The sequence below is a fragment of the Cynara cardunculus genome, unplaced genomic scaffold, assembly GCF_001531365.2.
Source record: "Cynara cardunculus var. scolymus isolate 2C unplaced genomic scaffold, CcrdV1 Un_Scaffold_2439, whole genome shotgun sequence".
Classification (NCBI taxonomy): domain Eukaryota; kingdom Viridiplantae; phylum Streptophyta; class Magnoliopsida; order Asterales; family Asteraceae; genus Cynara; species Cynara cardunculus.
This window is the reverse complement of record NW_020201092.1, coordinates 27,333-43,021: the sequence shown is the minus strand read 5'-3', so window position 1 is coordinate 43,021 and position 15,689 is coordinate 27,333. Positions and strand designations below refer to the sequence as shown.

The window sequence follows — 15,689 nt, the reverse complement described above, 5'->3', positions numbered from 1 at the left end:
TAAAAATTCAAAATCTCATACTTGTTACCCTTGAACTGGAAAGGTTGCCGGAGTGACTGTTTCGGCACTCGCCCTCATTGATGATCTATCAGAGTAAGGTATTTCAACTTTATTTGGGCACTCGCCCTCATTGATCGTCTATCAGAGTAAGATATTTATCATTCATTTTGTTCATAATTTTGGTATTTGACATCTTTAATCCAACTCGTTTATAGAATTAATATAAAACACCATCTTATACAGAGAATCATCCAATAGTTGAACGATGTCAATTATTAGAAAGTACTATTAAACATAATTAATTTGATTTGTAAATATAATGATAATACAAAGAAAGAAAAGAAAAACAATAATAAAGTGATCGTTAATAAACTCTCAGATGACGTTTATTTTTTAAGAGATGCTGAAGTCTGATTTCACTTATGATTTATAAGAGGTGTTGCTGAAATCTAAAATCTGAATCATTCAAACGGTTTGTTTTTCTAAATTGACAAACGTCTGAAGTCTAAAATCTGAATCAATAAAAATGTTTGTTTTTGTAAACTGACAAGCGTCTGAAGTTTGAATCAATTCATTTTAATTAAATTCAATTGAAATATCCAATCATTTAAACTATTTGTAAACTACGATTCAATGGGCATCAGCTGCCAGGTTGCTAGTTGATGAGGCGCTTACTGAGACTGAGGTGCACTATTATCCATCTCATACGTGCTAGTGCTAGTGCTCCAAAATTCCTCTAATATACTACTAGGTTTATTCGTATCTGTACTTTTTCCAAGAACACCTGTTATCAGTAGTTACAAGTGGGGCCTTAGTACGACATCCAAGACACCATTGCTCTGTTGCAAATAAGGTTTACAACCATAAAAATGATTAGGATAAATTCAATTTCACAAGTTTTCTTTATAATCCTGCTGTTTGCAATATGGTAGGGTTCCTATTCTTTGTGATATTTGAAATTTACTTTGTGAAACTAAAGCTACAAATATGGAACCAATCCTTATAATTCTTAAATATCAAGTTCTATTTTTGACTATTTGAACCAATGCCACAGATTCGGAAGATACTGAGGCTCAAATGTTCAATGATCTGTACACCACACAAGGGGATGAATATGCAATAAAATATCATAAATTGGTTCTATACATATTTTGGATTTACAATGTTATACTCTGTTTGGCATCATGGGATGTCGCAACTTGCAAATCCAAAGGGAAGACAACTGAAATTGCAGATAGACAGAACAGATGCAGTCATCATATGTTGGAAAAAGTTTTTTCACACAGGCTTACTTTCAAACTGTATTCTAAAAATTCATGGTCCAACAAACCAGAGGTTTAGCAAGTTGTAGTGCAACATGACATGGCCAAGTATATGTGTCTATAAGATGTTAGAAAGTAATGCAGTTAGAACACATGGCTAAGAAATTCAGCAATAAGAGTTCAAGAGACAAATTTGCATATATCCATGATTTCTCCGATTCTAAAATATTTAACATAGAACAAACATGCACATTCTGCCCTATGCCATTGTGTGAAATACCTGATTTTACTACCTCATAGAAAGACAGTTCTATAGAAATCTCACAACCTAAGGAATAATGACAAAAGGAAATAGATGAATGACCATTAACATCTTACATGTATAAAACTTAGATTTACCCTCAACCTTTTCATAACCAAATGAATAAGAACACAACATAAGCTTCAGATATCAAACAAAAAGGTTTATTTCTCAATAGTCTGCTTGACTAAACAAATAGACACCATATGCATGGCTTCTTTTCCAATATCAAGATTCTTTGCGAAAGGAAAAAAAAACCAAGATCTCATCACTACCCAAGTACAACCCAAGTCCAGATTGATTGTCATTTTTGCTTACACCACAGCCAAGGAATGAGATTCCGTACATTTAGAAAAGTTGAGCTTGAAGCTCACTGGAAAAACTAATAGCTGTTTGGTTGTAGTTAATTACAAGGTAAAGAATGTAAGAGACTAGCCTCCTCTTACCCCCAAGCTTCAAAGAAAATGAAAACTACCATGATAAAAATAAAAATGAATTTCAAACCCACCCCACCCCCCTCTCTCCATACTTCCAATTTGTTCCTTTTTCCAATCTTTTATATTTTCAACCATTACCCTATAAGGTCGAAGCGTAATCATACTTCACACTACACTGAACATTTTCCTATGTACATGGTAAACCTCTCCTCTCAATCCACCCCCCTGCCCCAAAAAGAATAGTAATAATAATTGAAGCAACGCATTTTGGCTAACAACATCAAGAGTTTCTTCCAAGTATCAGTCCATATAATAAGAAGTTCCTTTTTGAATTCATGAATAAGAATGTTATCTCATATTCTACAATTTGCAAAAGGAATCAAAAGGTTCATACATGTAAGCAAGGATCCTCTAAATATAAAATGTTATTTCAGTTACTCATAGAACATTCGTAGTATTTGATACATGATACAATTTTTCAATCTACACATGCAAACAAAGAAGAGAAAAGGAAAGAGGCGAACACTGACCCCATGAATTCGAAAATTTTGCAGATGCAACTGGAAACTGATCTGAAAATTTGCATCTAAAGATCAAGAAACAGGACGTCAAAGAACCAAAACGGATCTCCTGTAAATCAAATCGAACAACAAGTGAACACAGTATCTAGAGATCAACTTCTACAATCCATACTGTTAGATGGAATCTCTCTCTGTCTCTCTCTCTCTCAATGTATATATAAATATATATCATGAATTTTCATCTTCTTTATCAAGATTTGACTTCTCAATTACGAATGAATTAACATGATCAACAAATATAAAGACTCAAAGTAACCCCCACAAGAACAAGACCAAATGTAGTTTGATAGCATGGGATTAAGGGTTTGGGATTGTAATGGGAAATCATTCACTCCAAATTATGAACTAATTTGGGTTCAATTCCTTTCCTAGGCCACCGATTGGGGTCCAGAAACACTTGCATAAACATATCTAATATCATCATTGCAAAATCAACAATCAATTGCGACACAACAGGGTTAAATACTTGAATCAAGACTGAACCACAGGGACGAACAAACAGGAACGAACCACAGGTCCTGTTTGGGTAATTTTCATTCACTCCCAAAACTCCTATTCCCAATCATCGTCTCAATATATGTTCACAAGTTGCCATTTATATCTAGACGAACAAACAGGGCGGGACGAACCACAGGGCTCGAACCTTGATCAAAACAGAAATCAAGAAGGAGATGAACATACCTTGGAGATCGAGAGTGTGTGGATCGATTTGGGTCGTGATCGATTTGGAGATTGAACGTCTTGGGAGATAGATTTGGAGGACTGGATCTGGAGTCGAGGGAGTGATTAAGAGGATTTAAGTGATTAGGTTATCACTTATTTTTCAGAGTAAAATAAGAGCTTTTCAGCTTTTATTTACAAAAAACAAACGGTCTGAAAATAAAAACGTCTGACCGATTCAGATTTAAGAGATATGAAGTGTTTTTTTTAAACAAACAAGCCCTAAGACTTTGTGCATCAAAAGATAGTACCTTATGCATTTAAGGTTGTTTAGATGATATATATGATGGAGCCTTGAGTTTCCAATGTGCTAACTTGCTAAGCACATGTTGATTTCAGGTTCTTATGAACACATAATCTTGTTGGTTTGGATGCCGTTAGCTCCATCTGCTACTTAACTTGGAACGAAGCTATCATGGTGAAGTTAGGTAACGCTCAATCATTATAATTTGGCACTATTGACTGACTTTTTGAATTTTTGTAATTGGCCTTATATAGCAAACTACCCATTCTTGTGAAAATGCTAAGAAATAAATGCAAAGATTCACTTGATACATAGGCATAGCTTAAAAAAGCTTTTAACTAATCAAATACCTACAAGTACCAAAAGAATCAACCCGATATATTTTGTAATAATTGCCAAAAGGTAAATTGGTAAGTGTGGATTGGAATCCTTCCTGAAAAGAAAATTTGCATTTTCTTGGGATAACCCAGAAGAGAATGTGTTGATGTAAATGCGAGAATGAGTGAATTTGGACATATTGTGAAAATGTAAATGCAAAACAACCATCATATTCGATGGCTTTTGTTCAAAATTGTTCTTTCTGACAAACTGTTATATTCTCGTATTTTTGCAAGTATGATGGTTTGTTTGAAATGAACATCTAAGTATGATATCCAAAAAGTGAATGACTGCCTTTTTAAGTATCTAGAATTGCATATGTTTACATTTTCGCATAAATAGCAGGTTGTTGACTTGTTCCCTTATATATTCTTTTTATGATGAACATAATATTCATCAAGAGGAAAAGAAATAGAACCTTAGAGTTGAATGCCTCTTGCTTTGAAGTCACCTGGCTCCATGACAAAATCCTCATTCATTCACATGAATCATATTCTTGATGAATGGATTCCATAACATATGTCTCTTTATCTTCGTGTAGTATGTATATGCATACAACGATTGCCTAAATCAAGTTCATCAAAAAAAAAAGAATATAAGAGAACAAGTCAACAACTTGCTGTTTCTGCGAATGTAAACACATGCAATTCTGGATACTTAAAAAGGCAGTCATTCACTTTTTTGATATCATACTTGGATGTTCATTTCAAACAAACCATCATACTTGCAAAAATACGAGAATATAACAGTTCGTCAGAAAGAACAATTTTGAACAAAAGCCATCAAATATGATGGTTGTTTTGCATTTACATTTTCATACTATGTCCAAATTCACTCATTCTCGCATTTACATCAACACATTCTCTTCTGGGTTGTCCCAATAAAATGCAAATTTTCTTTTCAGGAAGGATTCCAATCCACATTTACCAATTTACCCCTTGGCAATTATTACAAAATATCTCGGGTTGATTCTGTTGGTACTTTTAGGTATTTGATTAGTTAAAAACTTTTTTAAGCTATGCCTATTTGCCTATGTATCAAGCGAATCTCTGGATTTATTTCTTAGCATTTTCACAAGAATGGGAAGTTTGCTATGAAAGGCCAATTACAAAAATTCAAAAAGTCGGTCAATAATGACAAATTATAATGATTGAATAAATGTAGCGTTACCTAACTTCACCATTATAGCTTCGTTCCAAGTTGAGTAGCAGATGGAGCTAACGGCATCCAAACCAACAAGATTATGTGTTCATAAGAACCTGAAATCAACATGTGCTTAGCAAGTTAGCACATTGGAAACTCAAGGCTCCATCATATCATATCATGTTAAAGAATTAAGATACATTTACCATATTGGATGACATCATGAAGCAGGCGTCCTAAATACAGTAGTTGTACCACAATCAAAAAGCATAGAGACCCCTGTAAAAAGAAGATTTGGAGAAAATGTATAAGCAATTCCCCAAAAACCCAAGTGAACAGAACCAATGAAGATAAGAAGAATGAACACTACATAATAAGATTAGAATCGGATGTAACAGTATGAGTACCTTCATCAATTTCTGCAGATCTGTTTGGATGGATCATGGAAGCTGTTATGCTCAGCTCTAAGAAGTCGAATACTCTTCAAGTTTGATGAAATTGTAACTTAAAATGCAAATAAACAGCCAACAACACACAGCTGATAGAAATAAGATAAACTGACATCTCTGATGATCCATCAAGCATGATATGTTGTACAAAACTCGCATCTGAATTTTCTTTAAAAGTAAATTTGAACTTAAGTTGAGCATAAATTTTACTTCATTGCATTTCCTGTGGTTAGCCTGTGTTAGTGAACCCAATAAAATGAGTAAAAGAATTCGGTTTAATAAACCTCAGAAGTATTAATGATACATAGGTCTTTATTTTTGTAATCGTGGGTGTCCTGACCAGCTTGCATGCACCTCGACTAATCTCATGGGCCCTGAAGTTAACACGCAGGCAAACCCTAGTGGGGGATTTGAACTAGTGAGCTCTGGGGAGCAAACCCAATATCTTACCAGTTGAGCTAACCCACAAGAGTGTTTCTCCAGGATTATTGTTTATTGAATCCAAGAACAGGTGTTCCAACCTTGTTACTATGGATCTGGCAATGAATTGATGATAATGTGATGGACAAGCACCACCTATTCAGATTAAGACGCTTTCCATGAGAGTTCAAACAGACTTTACTTGTTCCAGCACACAGTGATATACAACGGCAACCAAGTAATCATTCGTTGTATCCTACTTCAAGGTGGGAAGAGAACGTTCATCAATCATGAAAAATATGTTCGATACCACATATTTCGACCACCTACTTCAAATTTCCAATCGTGTCTCTCTGAATTCAATGCAGCCTCATTATTTCATCGCTTACCATCTTTCTTTTATAACTTCATTCAAATAAAAGAAATCCCCACTCCCTCACAACCCCCACCTACGATTTGTAGGGGAACTTATGTACATACAAAAGTTATTCTGGAGCAAACCACCCTTTGAACAACTATATTATATATTCTATTAGAAATTGTTTAGTCCCACTCCCAAAAAATTCTTATTTTTGGCGGTGGGGTGGGGGGGTGGGGGATTCAACCTGATTAAGCAAATCCCCAGCCACTCAATAGAATACATACCTGAAATGAAAAGAAAACCCATTGATGATAGGCATAGCATCACTAGAAACTTCATATACAAGAGAACACACAATCTGAGAAAACACACTAATTAACACCATCTTAAAGGTTACACTTATCTACAAACCACCAAGGACAAAATTATGTAATAATCCAATAACTGAACAATAATAGTTTTCTGCTATATATATGGGAGTAGATCATTTAGTGTTGGGATCTATTTCAGCTACAAAGAATCTGAAGTTCTATCAGACCTCATCAAATCCCAGTCATCAAAGTGCATGCATGAAGATGATTTATATGGCATTAACAGTAATAAAAAAGAAATTAATCATTAATTTTTCAATAGCATATAGTCTCTATCTACAAAAAACCTGATGCTTGAATCCAGATTATTTGCATCAACAACTTATTTATGATGATAATTATGCCTATCCTCACTACAATTACAAAAGCACTCGATCCACTCCGTTCTGCATCAAATTGCATTAGGTTCCATCTTTACCCTTATGCCTTCCCAATAATGCATTTAAAACCAAAAGAATATGACAACGTGCTAAGTGCTTTTGACAAACAGCATAGTGAAGAAGAAACAGCAATGTTGCCTTCCTTACAAACAACCTCAATCAATTCATGCCCACCACAATCTGTACCCCCTTCTCTCTATCTAATAGCAGCATCGGGGTATACCAGTTTCTTGGACCAAAAACGTAATCAAATCTGATCTTCTACTAGAAAACAGTTGGTTTTGACATACAACTGCTAGTACCCTCAACATCAGGTACATCTTTAGGGATGCTCATCATATCAGATATATAACGTACATTAAACTAAAGTCACTGACCAAAAATAGAGATATCAGGAGCAAAAAAGTGACATGATTACTACAAGACATTGAAAAGCAATTATGCTTTACCTCACAGAAAAAGAACCCCTGTAAGGTGTGAACACATCTGAACATTAGGCGTTCCCTGCAAAGCCATTGGGATTCTTTTGCGCAGAAGTATTTGCTAAAATGATAAACATGGTTCTGTAATGTTCCCTTTTCAACAACTGATCCTTTAATTAGTGCAGAATTTAGCCACTCGTATTTTCGATTGAAGCATCCTTGCTTCTGAGTATAAACCTGACCTATGAAGACCTTTGACAACAACCCTTTGGGTAGGTCTAGGCACCTTCATTCCCTGATTTAAACAAGCTAACAAAAGCTTCGATGCATGCAAAAATCTCCTTTCCTTGCAGAGGTTATGCACCAAGGAGGTGTAGGTAATACAGTCTTTAACCTCCATTGTCTCAAAAATCTTCAAAGCATTATTAGTGTAACCAGCTTTACATAACCGATCAACCATGCAATTGTATGCAACTAAATTAGAATCAAAACCCAACATATCCATATATTTCAGATGTTTTAGTGCACCATCGATGTTACCTGCTCTGCAGAGCCCGTCAATTAGTGTAGTATGTGTATATTGATCACATTTTAACCCTGCTTCTTCGATCTCATACAACAAGTCATAGACTTCTTCCAACCGACCTTCTAAGCAATACATATTAACCAAGATATTGTAGGACACAATATCAAGTTCAATGCCCTTTTCAACCATCAAATCAAAACATCTATGTGCTTCTTCTAGTCTACCAGTTTTAGCAAAAGCACTGCTGACGGTGCAGTATGCGAACGCATCATACGTATATCCTTTATCTTTCATCTCATGGAAGACTTCAATTCCTTCTTGGAATTTTCTTGCTCGGAAACAATATTTCATCACTGTTGTGTAAGTACTGGCATTAGGCGCAAGGCCTGATTGCCCAAGCTCCTTGAGGACCGTTCTTGCTGCACGCAACCAGCCTGATTTGCAAAGCCCGTCTATCAATATGTTGTATGTTAATAATTGAGGAATGAATCCATGCCGCTGCAAACTCCGGAATAACATCAACGCGTTAGCTGTATACCCATTCTTGCAGAGACCATTGAGCATAGTATTGAATGTGGTTGAACAAGGAGAAAGTTTGCTCATAACAATATCCTGGAAAACTTTGTTGGCCTCCTCAGGCTTTCCTAATCTAAAAAAGCAATGCATTAGAGTATTGTAACTCCAAATATCAGGTGGAATTCCCATCTTAATCATTTCATCAAACAGATCCAAACATCTCGAAAGTAAGCAATGGTTCGAAGCGCCAGCTATCAAAGAATTATATGTAACTACATCTGGATATATGTCTGCCTCTCTCATCCTATGTAGGACTGAACAGCCTGCATCAAAGTCAACAAAACGACAATATGCAGCAACCAATGTGTTGTAAGTAACAACATCCGGTAGTGTTCCTAACCTTATAGCATCAACAATAACGGCTTCAGCTTTCTCCAACTGTTGGACTTTACAAAAGGAAACTACACATATATTCATCAGCCTTGTTGATAATTTACAAACCATTGTCCAGATTACTGCCGGGGGTATCCAAACCGTGACCTCAAACAGAAAAATCTCATATACTTACGTCAGAACATAGACATATCTGTACGAACGTAAAACGAACTTCAGCCAATGACCTGCAAAAAGAGGGACTCCATGGGTGAGAAGGCTGACATGAAGGCTCTCATTCCAAACCGGTACAGCGCAAGGAGCAAGCAGTTGACTCTTTCACTCGGACTGACAAGCAACTACAGGAGCGACCCCTCATCATCTTAAGATGAGATCTTCCTCCGACTCCCAGAAATCGGTCAGCTGGGAGGAAGTGCATATGGCAGATCAGCTTCCTGTACCTAGGTACGGATTGGATGCTCCTCTCTCCAAAGCAGGTGGGTGAGAGGTAATTCTTAAAACAAGCAAAATAAGATGGTAGTTTTGTTAGATGTACAAGATTATCATGTCATTCTGATATATACTTTGCATTTTGGTACTTATTAGGGTTTCCTTTTGTTCAGCCCATTTTGCATTATTTATTAATATCTTAATCAATGGAAATAGCGAGTAGAGAGCCATATAAAACCGTAATACCCTAGACTAAAGAAATTTAGGTAAAATAAAAAAAACCATCATACAGTGACATCTGCTATTGTTCTCCTGTTCCTTTTCTGCCTCTTCTCTGTGGCTGTCAATAGAGTGTCGTCAAAAGTTTCCTGCATCAGCAACAACGGGATACAAGGGATAAAGTATCCAAGGAATTCAAGAGAATTATGAATAGTGAACAAAGAATCAATTGTGACCAAAATGAAGCAATAACCTTCCAGATAAACTCTTACCAGATTATATGCATGTTTGGTTATCAACAACCCAGTTCCCCTCTGAAGATCCTTTTAGAAGGAAGTGTAAAATTCTGAAAAACATTAGTGAAATATGACAGAGTATTCGTATTGAAGCCAAAGATGGCTACTACTATTTTCTTCCATTGCATATTAGAACATGAAGGAAATGACTTCACAGATTCAAAAACAAGTATATATGTAAGAAACAAGATAGTTGCTTGTGATAATGGTATGCGTTTGCATCACAATTGACGAGGATTTCTTAGATGATTGATCACTAAATGATTGAGTAAACATATTCCACCAAGGCACCAATCCTAGATCAAATGCCATCCTCATTAATTGGCATGCATTTTATGAAAAAAAATATTGACGGATATAATGCAATTATAATTGTATAATTTAATATTCCCTTTGTTCCGAAAGAAGAGTCGGCTTTATATAATTTCTTTATCACAAAATAAGATTCCTAGTTAAAGTTTAACATTAAGAAAAAATATAAAAGATTGGAAAGAGTCGTTTGGTTAACGTATTTAATCAACGAGAATTTTTGTCCAAAACATTTTGTTTTTGAGCCCCTACATTGTAAAATGGACTCAACTTTGAGGATGGAAGGACTATAACATAATGGGGCCCTAAACTTGTAAGATGAAGCAGTATATATGGGGGCGTTTGGTTCGCAAATTCTGAAGGAATATGATTGGAATTGGAATGTTGAATTCCATCAACCAAATTTCATTCTCTCGTTTGGTTCATTCTTTTTTATAAAAGGAATTTCAAAATCCTACAACTTCCACAAATAAAGAAATTTAACATTCCTTAGCAACTACATGGTATTTTGATGGAATGGAATTCTCTATTTTCATAATACCAAATATGCTTTTAACCCAATATACTCTAATCTCATAAAACCCAATATGACCTTCGTCGACCACCGACCACCGTCGATCTGAATCACTGCCGACCACCGCCATCTGAACCATCGCCGACCATCATCATCTACCACCAATCTGAACCACCGCCGACTACTACCAATCTGAACAACCGCCAACCACCGTTGATCTGAACCACCATGGACCCCCACTGATCTGAACCACTGTGGACCATCGCCATCTGAACCACCACGGACCACCATTGATCTGAACCACCACTAACTACTATCGATCTGAATCACCACCAGCCACCGCCGACTATCACCGATCTGAACCACATCCAACCACCGCCACCTGAAGCACCACAGACCACCACCGATCTAAACCACTGTCGACCACCCGCGACTACCACCGATCTAAATCACCGCTGACCACCAACGATTTGAACAACCACCGATCTGAACCACCGCCACCACCGTCGATTTGAACCACCGTTGACCACCTCCATCTGAACCACTGCGGACCACCATCGATCTGAATCACTGTGGACCACCGCCATTTGAACCACTGTGGACCACCACCGATCTGAACCACCACCGACCACCGTTGATTTAGTAACGTCGTTTGGCTTATGGTTATATTTGGGTTGTGTGTTTTATATTGTTTTACATATTAAATAATTATTTTATTAAAGTATTTTTAGTTTTAAAAAATTAAAATTTTCAAAAAAGGGCATTTTGATCATTTACCAATATTTCATTCCAATTCCAAAGCTGCACTCTATGAACCAAACAGACACATTCTAATTCCTTAACAGATTTTGTTCCAATGTCTGCCAACCAAACAAGTGGTCAAACCTGCAACATTCCATTCCAATTCCTTCAAAGTCAAATTCCTTTAACAGATTTCATTCCATCCAAAAACATTCTGCGAACCAAACGCCACCTAAGGTTTTCATTGGGAATGAAGCTCTTTCAATTCAAAACTTCAACTCTTTAACTTTATTACTTCAACATGTAATTGGGACACTTTCCTTAACCACCAAAAGTATATTTTAATTATCATATCATAGAATTAGAGAAACAAAGATTTCTCACTTTTATCTCCCTCTTCATGATGGCTACTTCAGTGATCCCTTTTCCGGCATGGGCCATTTTCTCCCACAACAGTGACCTTACTATTCCTCGACCACTATTTTTCAACTACCAGGTAGCCCTCTATTGGTTTATTATTCCACATTGAACTTTACATTTATGAAATTTTCGATCGAAGACTTCTATTAAGATTTATCAAACAATTTGTTTTGAAACCTCCGATTTGAATTTTAGAACTCTAATTATGTAATAATAGGCTTGAAAAATGGAGTTAGTATTTGAATTTTCAACTATGATTAGCTTTAAAATTAAGAATTCAATATGAAAACCAAATTTGGTCACCTTAATGTAAATTTGTTGCAAAAAAGGCCTCACCGTCCTTTTTTGGCTTTTTACGGACATGACCTTGAAACTGTAATGCACAACTTGATCAAACTTCTAACCCCAAGGCTATTGAGGTCTTGGTTCTCATCATTATTTGGCAGACCGCAGACACATAGCCACATGGTCCAAATTGCAACCCCATTCTCATTTGCATCAAAGCGATGTGTTCTTCTTCATATTGTAAGCAAGAGAGAACTTATGAAGAATATATATTCAACCCCCATTCTCATTTGCATCAACCTATATTCAAAACAATCTGAAGGCCTTTATCCCAATGTCATTGAAGGTGCCAAATAAACATCCTAACCCCTAGTAGGTCTCATTGGAGACATGGATTTGTGAGTGGATGTGTGTATCTAGTTTGTTGTCCAAAAACACCTAAACTTAAAACAAATATACCTATTACGAATTTCATTTAGTTAGGTCAAAACTCATGTATCTACTATGAATTTAATGGGTCACATTACCATCATCCAATAACCCACCACGAGTTTTAGCAACTCAAACGAAACTGCTAAACCATTTCTATCCATTAGCAACTCGTTTATACAATGAGAATCACTTTCACATCTGATACGTTGTATTTTTGTTGAATTATGGTGATCTAATTTGAAATCTAGTGAATATCCTTAGGCCCAAAGTTCTACTTTGTGAAAATCTATTCTCTAATTCAATTAACCAAATCCTAAGGGAAGCAATACACATGAACAAGTCCATGTAAACCCTCCATATATTAACAAGTACTATCAAATGATTACAGTCCGTAGCTACAAAATTCACAAAACAAACTAAAATTAAGATAATGTGGTAAAAGGTTTTCACACTGTCATACAGAAATGAAGAAAACTACAGCAAAGTGACGAACTGATGATGACATGATTTCTACAAATTCTGTCAACCAGAGCAAATGACTCATTCACAAAGGTATAATGATTAGACATGATATAAATGTTTGACTAAATGGTAATCCTTGCATTTGGTCTAAAGTTACCTAATCAGCTCAGAGACCGGAACCAGAATCAAGTTAATCCTTGCAATTGGTCTAGAGTTAGTTGTGATGCCAATTACAATGTTTTCTCTGTTTAAGTGGCCGTTATAACTATTACTCGCTCCTAGCCGTGATTTGTATTGTCCACTTATCAGCAATGTCGTAGATTTGCTACTATTTTAGGGTTTCCTAAATCCTGATATGATACTAATTTTGCTTTTACTTGGCAGATCTGTCATTTCTGGGATTTAGGTGATTTTGTCGTCAAGAAAACGAGTTCAGACAGACAATTTGCGAAAACCATTTTTTCCAGATCCCAACAAATTCGTGGTGCTTAGATTCTATGATACTTGCACCGAAGCTTGAATAAATGGATGTTATTTACCGGATTAAGAAGAAAATACCTTTGTAACCGAACGTTGAAGAGATAGAGGCAAGACAGCGACGGTGGTGACGAGCCGACGACGAGCAGACGAGAAGGAGGACGGCGACGGAGCAACGAGAGTGAGACTGGGCCGTCTACTGGGGTAATTGTTGTCGATGCAATTGCAGCCAAAAGTCCTCGCTTTTTTTTGTGTGTATCAGAAATCCTGGTTTGGTATTATTTTTCCCTTTTATTTTGCAGAAAATCTGTATTAAAATTAGGGGTGTTTGGGATTGCTTATCAAAGGGGCTTATTAACTTATTTCAGTATGGCATCGGAGATAAACAGTTTTCTAGTGTTTGGGTAAGGAAAAAAAATGCTTATATCGGTGCCAAACCGGTAATAAGCAGTTTTTGATAAGTTAATCTGTAGTGACTTATGAAAATCGACTTATTACCGGTTTACCATTTTAACTCTGTGTAACATCTATCTCTAATATGCAGCGTATACATCTCATCATCATCTTCACGATCAGAACACAGCACATACATCTCATCATCATCTTCAAGAACAGAACACAGCACATATATACACACAGCACATACATCTCTCATCGATATCTTTCTCCAGATATCTCTTCACGGAACCATCACCGTCTACCCTTCCGATTATCATCATCATCATCGATATCTCTTCTCCATATATATCTCTTCACGAAACCATAATCGTCTACCCTAACCCACCAGTACGAACCGATACGGTTCTACACAACCGATACGATACTTGATTTGAAGAGATATATAAATATACAGATATTTGGATTCGAACGAATAGAAAGCCCTAAATTTGAATTCAAGGTGATATGGTTGAGGCAATCGCCATCTTTCTATCTCCACCTCATCGAGAGGGATCCTTCCACGAAGCTTCCAGAAGGTCCATGGAGTTCCAACGCTGCTGTCGCAGACCCTCACAACCTTCATAGGGGTCATCATCTATGTTTCTCCGTTTCTAATTTTAATCTCGTTGTAATTTGGGATTTGGAAGATTGTCCTTTTTGGTCATTTTACATATATAAGCAAAATTTGTCAAACACTAAAAAACAACTTATCAGCTTATTGCAGTTTGGTACCGCTACAAGCTAATCCAAAAACTTTTTACAAAACTCCGGTTTGATACCACATAAGTTAATAAGCACTTTTACAAAAAAAACATAAGTTGTTTTAAATAAGCAATCCCAAACACCCCCTTAATAAAAAGTAATTTTTGGTAAAAATATATATTTTGTTGATGTTGTGATAGTCCCTAACAATTATCAATCTTCATATGAGCTTTACAACAATGACAGATCTGATAATATCTATAAAAATATCATAGAGATGGAGAAGAAGGAAAAAGTCAATCTTCAAAGTGTGATCAACTCTTCTATTACGTATATGAATATTACAAATGAGCACATTACTAAGATTACAAGACTTCATCCTATTTATAGGGTTAAACTATAAAGTCCTAGTCAAAGTCAAACATTACATACAAAGTCAAACACGATGTCTATTTTAATTATAGACAATAGTAACTTTCAAGACGAATACAATTTTACACTGACTTTCAGTCCTAACATTCTCCCTCTTTGTATTCAGACTTGAAAGAATTTGCGCGCAATGAATTTCGTTTGAACTTTGTCTCTTTATGTTCTTTATGACTTCTTCAGAAACATCAAAAACAATCTTCACTTGAAATCTTCAGACAATTATCTGTTGAGAAAGATCTTCTAACATTCTCTCCCTCGAATGTAGAACCACGATGATCTTCTCTTTTTGACAATGTAGATCAGAAACAATAACAAACTTCAGAAACAATCTTCAGTAAACTGTTGTAAAATGGATCTTCACATTCAACATCTCTCAGACTTTTTAGCATCGGAATAATCTTCGTAATCATCTCTAGTCGCACTTCTTTTGAGTTTTACCAATTTCGAAGTTACTCCCCCTTGATCTTTACATCAGATTCCCTTTATAATGTTCGAAAATGAATATTTCATTATTATATACTCCCCCTTATGATGAAATGAGAATCATTCCATCATACATAAGAATGAATGAAATTCTTTGCATAAGCCGTCAATTCATGAAATTGTAAGTAGATCTTTGCAAATCCACTTAT

At 36.0% G+C, this 15,689-nt stretch overlaps 1 protein-coding gene across 10 annotated transcripts; it reads right to left on the bottom strand.

Annotated features, from left to right (window-relative positions):
- Positions 1–1,182: 1,182 nt before the first annotated feature.
- On the bottom strand, positions 1,183–13,655 carry LOC112503041 (putative pentatricopeptide repeat-containing protein At4g17915). Of its 10 annotated transcripts, XM_025107106.1 has the most exons (11): positions 13,570–13,655; positions 9,825–9,898; positions 9,624–9,701; positions 9,080–9,131; positions 8,912–8,972; positions 7,497–8,834; positions 5,474–5,493; positions 5,273–5,345; positions 4,342–5,182; positions 3,263–3,349; positions 2,417–2,630 (listed from the first exon to the last, which is right to left on the bottom strand). In XM_025107106.1, exon 6 carries the CDS (start codon positions 8,812–8,814, stop codon positions 7,642–7,644), a length of 1,173 nt encoding a protein of 390 aa, XP_024962874.1. In that variant the 5' UTR covers positions 8,815–8,834; positions 8,912–8,972; positions 9,080–9,131; positions 9,624–9,701; positions 9,825–9,898; positions 13,570–13,655; the 3' UTR covers positions 2,417–2,630; positions 3,263–3,349; positions 4,342–5,182; positions 5,273–5,345; positions 5,474–5,493; positions 7,497–7,641. The 10 variants fall into 10 exon arrangements, with proteins under 10 accessions (XP_024962870.1, XP_024962874.1, XP_024962869.1 ...); XM_025107102.1 differs by adding an exon at positions 1,183–1,222 and having other exon boundaries at positions 2,531–2,630; positions 7,497–9,131; XM_025107101.1 differs by having other exon boundaries at positions 4,342–4,488; positions 5,094–5,182; positions 7,497–9,131.
- Between the last annotated feature and the right edge of the window lie 2,034 nt (positions 13,656–15,689).

What these genes read in the sequence shown, in the direction of transcription:
- LOC112503041 (XM_025107102.1), bottom strand. Translation starts at nt 9,015, where the DNA reads ATGGTTTGTAAATTATCAACAAGGCTGATGAATATATGTGTAGTTTCC.